General features: G+C 40.1%; 1 protein-coding gene across 1 annotated transcript; it reads left to right on the top strand.

The window, feature by feature from the left end:
• Positions 1–4,486: 4,486 nt before the first annotated feature.
• On the top strand, positions 4,487–5,290 carry LOC118733303. Its single transcript, XM_036462656.1, has one exon. The coding sequence runs from the start codon at positions 4,487–4,489 to the stop codon at positions 5,288–5,290; it is 804 nt and encodes a 267-aa protein (XP_036318549.1).
• The last annotated feature ends 2,932 nt before the right edge of the window (positions 5,291–8,222 follow it).

Raw genomic sequence — 8,222 nt, 5'->3', positions numbered from 1 at the left:
TGTACCTTAAAGCTTTTACTTCAAATAACATTTAATGAAGAATGCACTTAGATTTGTGTTCGAAAGTTTGAAATATTTACGTATTTATTTTTCCTTTTAATTAATACTCAAAAAAATTTAACACTAATTATTGGCAAATCTAAGGCTGCTAAATAAAAATATGTAATATATTAAAGTGTACTCAACGTTTTTTATTGCATATTCATGAATTCATTTTATTTTTTGACTCTCAAAGTAGTGGTTTCGTTCCATAATTGGACTAGTATTTGTCTGTTTATTTTGAACTAGCACGAGACTGGTATATTTCTGATGGAAATCTGACAATTGCCATCTCGTAGGACATCCCCATGTTAAAAATACCAGTTGATTACATGGAAAAAAGATAGTTGGCTGACTAGTTGGACATGTGGTTCATACTAGTTGTAAGGTAGTTTACAACTGGTACATTGGACTGCAGGGTCATTAGAACAAAGTTCGGGAACTAGACCCATTCTAATTGTCCAAAACAAGTATGTAATTAAGGGAAAGTTCCCCAATAATACCATAATATGTAAAAACTACATTTTTAGCTGCATTTTAACATGTCAAGAAAATAAAAAAATTGAGAACATCAGCGTTTTTATAAAAAACCGACCAGAGCGACCTCTAAGAAAACTTTTTTTTTCAAAATAAAAAAAGACGTTACAAAAATAAAACTTGCGCCAGCTGCGATTCGGCTCGGGGTTTTCAGATTTTCTAAGCGGATACTCTCTATATGCCAACGCCGCATATGAAAATTCGTTGACTAGGTGCCTACATATCAGTAAATCGTTAATCATACCCATTGTCCGCTACTGCGTGACATTGTAACCAATTTTAGAACAAAACTCATACCTTATGCAGTACATTCGGGCCACTTTTAGTACAATTCACCCGTTTTACATTACATTTCTTTAATTTTTTGGACTATCTTTGGTCTAGATACAAAACTACTATACCCACGACTATCTTTTCCAGCAATTGGACGAATCTTTCCTTCAGAGGTGGTGCTCAGTACATGTACAACTTAAGCTTTCCTTTCCGAGGAAAGCGTTTTTAAAAAATAAAAACGATGCTTTTCTTAATCCGCATCTCCCGGACAATTATCAGAAGTGAAGTCTTTATTTCAATTGACTCTTATTTATAAGCGAACATTTGTTTTCTTAAGTACTAATTTCACAATGACGCTTTATCTTTGCATCAGCCAGGGGATGGATGAAATGCCAATGCATGAGAAATGCGATATTGTTTTCTTAATCAAAAGTTTACAGAAGGAACGGAAAAGACATTGTTGCACGTTATGCGTTCTGGGCTATTGGGATGCGGTTATGTTTACATTGGCTACAATGCCGCTGTGTGGTCTTTTGGTTTGATCTTCGATCGCAAAGAATTTAATTAAGAATGAAAAAATGCTGCTGTTAGCATTTTGGCCATTTGTTATTTTAGTTCAATATGTGATATTAAATTACAGAGGTTGTTGCGTTATGATTTTAATTAAAACTGAGTATGGGAATATGCTTTCTGTATTTGAACTTTATTGTTTACAATATGTATTTAAACCGTTATGTGTGGTCTGCTGTTAACTCCCCCCTCCCTAAGATGAGTCATCACCGATTCTGCTGTATTTTCTGTTAGTGTTTTTATTCGAAATAACTATATTTTTATATTCACTTTCTTGGAGTTCTAAATTTTCATTTTCTTTCGTATATTTATGTGGTTTTTGCGATTTTGTTCAAAGATAAATGGCAAAAATTATGCATAAAGTAATAATAATATACCAAGTGAATGAATTGGTTTTAGGGCTTTTATTTTCTTCACCTAAAATATTTATGTTTTCTAGTTTTAACAGCTTGTTACTCGATTCTATATATTCCAATATTTCAAAGTTATTTACATAGTTATCTTTCAAAGAGCTCCAAATTTTAGACTCAGTGTTTTCGTATGTGATTCGTCAGTTTGATTTTCAGATGTAATTAAACATGGTGGAATTATACAAGGTGTTGTACGTAGTGACAGCTCATGTCGACGGCTCCCTTACAAAAGGTTGTAATATGGAAGAACGAGAGAAACGGGAAGAAAAGAAGCACACTTTGCGAAGTAGTACGAAATTTGGTACTCTTTCATATCAAATTTTGCATATAAATAGTAACAAACGGTATATTATGATAAGCTAAATTTGCGAAAGTAGTATATATTACGTAGCACTTATGCAATAAATGGTAATTTAGTTTATTAAACACAATGTCCTATAATTATAGTCAAACTTCCAAAACCGCTTTGGGGTCTAATTTTTACCCGAAAATACTATAAGATGATTGATGTAACTTACAAAAATTTCGCCATCAAAAAATTAGTGGTGACCCCGAGTCGTTACAACTTGACGGAGTCGACAAAAGGGCGCATCGACGGATGGGGAAAATATTTCATCGAACAAAATGCCAACTAAAGATGTGGAGCTTGTATCGCAATGCAAGCTGCGACCGTTCTGAACTGAGATGCCAAACAAATGGTTTCTACAAATTGAGGCCACCTTTCAGTCGTACAAGACCACATCTTATGTCCGGAAATATAATCGGGTCCTCTCAGCAATTAGCAGCGATGCTTTAAAGGAAGCTGCGGATGTTTTAAAAGCCGTACCAGCTCAAGACCGATATATTAACCTCAAAAGTCAACTACTGTCACGTTTTACTGATTAAGCCGACCCACATAGGGTATTTGGCTGATTTTAGGCCTTTGGAGAATACACAAAGCCAATGTTTTTTGTCGAATTAATGATTTTAATTTTTAATTTAATTTTGTCAACGAAGAAGAATAAAGTATATGTCAAAGAATTGTTCAGTGATTGCAAATCAGTTTTGGAATAGGGAATGAGGTAGTTTAGTTTTTTTAAAGGCGGTAAAATGTAGGTTTTTCAAGAGGGAAACACCGATTTTGCTAAGGGAGCCAAGATGGCAGATTAGAGCGAGAACGCTGTCAATATCCAACACCTTGTATTATTCCACCATGGTAATTAAATATGTTCCTTCTAGTGTTCGGTTTTCGACATTATTTTTTCCTGAAATTAGTATTGCCCCTTGTTTTATTATTTCAATTTTATTGTTCCGTTCCTTAATTTTTTTACATTTTCCTTGATTTTTATTTAAAATTTCGGACAAACATGATTTTTCTTTTACTAGTTTACAATATGTGTTTGTTTATTCAGTTTTACAATTATAAACATTATAAAATTTGCTTTTACAATTTGTTACATTTCTGTCAATTAGAAGTTTACCATATAGTTGAGCTACAGCCCTTGTTGATGCGGCTGTAGCGGTATGTTTGTACCTTTTTGTTATTGCGTTTTATCGAAATGTTGTAATCCCATCACTAACCATACGAAAACAAAAAACGTCAAAAAGTTCTAGAAGGAAATTAATTCTGTTCCTGGTGATGGGAGCGTAGGTGCGCACAAAAGCGTAAGTTGATTTATTTATGATTTAAAAAAATATTATATCTTTATTGTACAAAATGAACAGGAAATAAAGCACAATTCATGTCAGCATACACATCGAAATTGGCGTGAGCTTTATTTTTAACCTCCTCGGGCCAGGACACAATTCACACTCTTTATTTGGCTTTTATGGGTTAGCGAATAACCAGAGTTTTGCCGTATTACAAGTTTTAATATTTTAATATCTAGTGTGAGTAATGCCTGAAAGCTGTGACTAGTAACAAGTAAGCGATTTGAGAGCGCACCGTTTGTATGTACATGCGCTAAATACCTTCAGGATCGGATGAAATTGATCGGAGCACGTGCCATAAAGCAAGTAAGCTGCAGGTCGAGGTGTCGCTGTGAGCAAACAAGGAAGCTCATTTGGTAAGTGTCTTAATGAACTGATTGGGTGAGAGTTAATAGTTAGTGGTGTGCATCGTAGTGTGGTAAAGAACATAACCTAGGGAAATCTCGCCAAAATTGTAAAAAGTGCGGCTAAAAATTTTTTCGAATATTCGTGGCGACCATTTTTTATCATGCCGACAACACGTTCCGGGGCAAATAAAGAGGCTAGGGTGAATGAAGGAGATAGCAATAACGAAGAGTTTGAAGAAACGATTCTTCAGCAGCCTACAGCGAAATTCGGCTAACTGAGATTTTGCGGCAAGTTCAAAACATTCAAGAAGAGCTTCGGCAAAGTAGGCTGTTACAGGCGAATGCGGCTAATGACAATGGAATTATTACAACAGCATCCAGCGTAGTAGGTCATTCGCAAAGTAGTTCACAACTAGGATTAACACGCAAGCTATATGATTTGCCAGAGTTTGAAGGGCGTCCAGATTACTGGCCCATGTTTAGGAAACTTTTTTAATGACCACTGCACAGTACCTATATACTGATACACAGAATATGATTCGTTTACAAAAGGCAGTTAAAGAAAAAGCTAGGGAAAGTATCGAGTGTATGTTAATCCATAGTAAGAACGTGTCGCAAATTATGAAGGTTTTGCAGGACCGTTTTCGGAAGCCGGAACTGCTGGTAAAGAGTCAGATAAATAAAATAAGAAATGTGGCGCCGATCTTAGAAAGTCGCATCGAACAGCTTGTGGGATTTGCGACTAAGGTGCAAAATCTGTCTTCGTTTCAGCAGGCAGCTGATTGCGACCACCACTTGTCTAATCCGACGCTGATGGAAGAACTGCTGTTGAAGCTGCCCATACAGAGACGCATCGAATGGGCACGTTACGCTTTGTCAATTGTTCCGCGGCCAACAATCTGCCATTTTAGTGATTGGTTACAGGAGTTGTCATCGATTGTGAACTCGGCCTGCGTATACTCTAGCTTAGAACCGCGACAAAATAGACCCGAAGGACGTTCAAGATTTTTCCACGCCAACGAGGCTAGTGGTGAAAATTCTGGGCGAATTAGGTGTGAGGCATGCGCAGATAGCCACACGATTACTAAGTGCAGAAGATTCCTGAACATGGAGCACGGGGATAGATGGCGCCTAGTTCGTCGCAAAAAGCTCTGTTTTAATTGTCTAAAGGGAAGTCATCGCAGCAACAACTGTGGTGAAGAACATGAGCGGGGTGACAGGCACTGTACAAAAAGGTGGCATGTACTTCTTCACGAGTCCTGTGGCAGAGCACAACAGTGGCTGTCAGCGCCACTGCAGCAAGCGTCGCAGCCGACTTCGCGGTACGCGATACAGCAAACGGTGACATCGACATCAGAACAGGCAGTTCAGCAGAAACGGGCAGCGCAAGAAGCAGTACAGCAAGTTTTTGCAAGTTTTATTTAAGATATAATACCACTGTTGTACGCGCATGGTAGAAAATTCAATAGCTACGCGGCCTTCTGGACAATGGGTCAGCCATATCCTTAATGAACCGCGATCTGGCAACCCGCCTTGGACTGCAGGGAAGCAGTGATAACTTGACAGCAGTGGTTTGGCAGCACGACCGTTACGGAGCGTTTCTGTAGAGTAGACGTTCACATCTCCGGCGTTGGGCGTAACAGCAGAAAATTTCTGATGCGTGATGTTCGCACGGTTGAAAATCTTCAGTTGTCAATGCAGTCGCTTAGCCTGGCAGATCTTTATTGTAAATATCAACACTTACCGATCATACAATATAACGATGCTGTACCAGAACTATTGATAGGTTTAAACAACGCACATCTTGGCATTCCGAAGCAAACAGCATACGACGGTAGAAGAGGACATGTAGTAGTGGTGACAAAGCTTGGATGGGTTATTTATGGGACGGCGGGCCCCCTAGCTCCTTATTCGCTGTATCACACATTGTTTGCACAAGTCGGCGAGACGGAGATTATGACCGACAACATGGAAAATCTCGAGAACGATTTCATAACTAATGAGAACATGGGCGTAAGTACGGCGAAGCAGGTCGAAGCTAAGGACTTGTTAAGAGCGAAGAAACTATTGGAAGAAAACACTAAGCGCGACGGGAGTCGATTCAAAACGGGTTTGCTGTGGAAGCGAGACGACGTGGAGTTGCCGCAGTGCCAAAAGATGGCCGAAAAATCGATTTTTTGCATTAGAAAGGAAGTTCAAGAAGAACGACAACCTGAAGAAAGCATATGCTAGGGTCATTTCTGAATATCTTGCAAAGGGCTATTGTCGGATGCTGAGTAAGGAGGAACCCGCTACAATAAGGAAGCGGACTTGGTACCTACCTCACTTTGGTATGTTTAACCCTAATAAACCAGGGAAACTTTGGCTAGTTTTTAATGCGGCGGCGGAGTCACGAGGCACTTCACTCAACTCCATGTTACTCAGTGGGCCAGACTTATCACAGGCTATGGCAAGCGTCCTGATGAAGTTTAGACAGAAACCGGTTGGAGTGTGCGCTGATATTTTGGAAATGTTCCACCAAGTGAAGATTCGACACGAAGATTTGGCATCGCAACGCTTTTTATGGAGATTCGATCCCGGAGCGCCAATCGAAGAATAGGTGATGAATGTGATGGTATTCGGAGCTACTTGTTCGCCCTGTTCAGCGCAGTTCGTCAAGAATAAAAACGCAGAAGACTTTAAAGAACAGTTTCCAGAGGCTGTAGCGGCGATCGTAAATAATTATTACGTAGATGATTTTGTGCATTGTTTCTCCAGTGAGGATGAGGTCTTTACGGTAAACAGTCAGGTTGTCCGCATTCACAAGCGCGGAGGTTTTGAACTAAAAAGATTCGTATCAAACTCGCAACTTATAAATAAATAATAAATTGTTCCAGAAGGTGCTCGGAATGTTTTGGGAATCCGTAAGAGACGTTTTCAAGTTTGTTCTATCCTTAGGGAAGGTGAATCAGGACGTGTTAAGGGAGAAGCGGAAGCCAACAAAACAAAAAGTCCTCAGTACAACGATGTCCATCTTCGATCCGTTTGGAATGGCAGCAGAATATTCCCTGGAAGCTAAGTTAATCCTGCAAGAAATACGGCGGGAGCGGATGTATTGGGATTGCAGCATATCCGACGCGGTGTACGTGAGGTGGAAAAAGTGGCTTCGAATGTTACGAGATCTGGAGAGTATAAGTATACCACGCTGCTACGGAGCTACATTTCCTAAGGGACCTGTCGAACTACACGTGTTTGCGGACGCGAGCGAGTCAGCATACGTAACTGTTCCATACTGGAGACTTGTAGACGATCACGGCAATATCCGACTGGTTTTCATCGCTGGTAAAACTAAGTGCGCTCCAATTAAGCTGGTATCTGTTCCTCGTCTCGAATTACAATCAGCAGAGCTCAAAAATAGTATTATTGCTAGTCACGACAAGATTCCAAGTAGAGTTACGATGTGGTCTGACTGAAAAACAGTATTGTCTTGGTTTAAATCGGATCATCGGCGTTACAAACCCTACGTAGCGCATCGGGTAAACGAAATTTTGGATGGCAGTGAAATTAATGAATGGCGATGGATACCCAGCGCACTAAACCCAGCTGACTTCGGAACGCGTTCCAAAGATGGAAAGCGCGAGTCATTCTGGATCACAGGTCTGAGATTTTTCACCAAAATGAGAACAACTGGCCGTCAAATGCATCTTGTGAATCTAAAGACGTTGAGCTGCGCAACAAATTCATGTTATTAATAATTAAAACTTATATTTCATTTTTTAAGAGATTTTCGTCCTTCAACCGACTGAGAAGAGTAGTTAGCTGGATGTTGCGATTTCGGAAAATTGTCTCAAGACGAAAGCGACACGCGTTTATGACGACTTGAAGGTGCTCGAGTTGCAAAAAGCCGAAACAGTAGTCTTACGATCAACACAGATGGAAGAGTTTGCGGATGAATACCTGCGCATGGGCAATCGGGTAGAGAAGGGTAGCGCGTTGTGGAATCTCAGTCCCGTTATGGATGCGGAGGGCGTCATAAGACTGGGTGGTCGAATAGACGCTGCCACCGCGATTTCATCATGCACGAGATGCCCGATAATCCTGGCTAAGCGATGTTACGTAACGGAGTTGCTGATAGATCATTACCATCGCTCTTGGAAACACCAAAACGAATCCACAATAATCGCCGAAATACGACGTAAGTACTGGATCCCTAATATAAAGGTCGAAGTGCGTCGCACCACTAAAATATGTCAGTTTTGCGTCAATGCAAGAGCCGTTCCAGATGGCCCAATTGCCAGTAGACCGGCTGACACCATTCGTTAGGCCTTTCACCTATACCGGCTTAGACTACATGGGACCGTTCAACGTTGTCATCGGT

The sequence above is a fragment of the Rhagoletis pomonella genome, unplaced genomic scaffold (assembly GCF_013731165.1).
Source record: "Rhagoletis pomonella isolate Grant_MI unplaced genomic scaffold, Rhpom_1.0 Rhpom_scaffold_00001, whole genome shotgun sequence".
Lineage (NCBI taxonomy): Eukaryota > Metazoa > Arthropoda > Insecta > Diptera > Tephritidae > Rhagoletis > Rhagoletis pomonella.
This window is presented reverse-complemented; position numbering and strand designations above follow the sequence as displayed.

Coding starts and splice junctions, on each gene's coding strand:
- LOC118733303 (XM_036462656.1), top strand. CDS start 4,487: ATGAAGGTTTTGCAGGACCGTTTTCGGAAGCCGGAACTGCTGGTAAAG.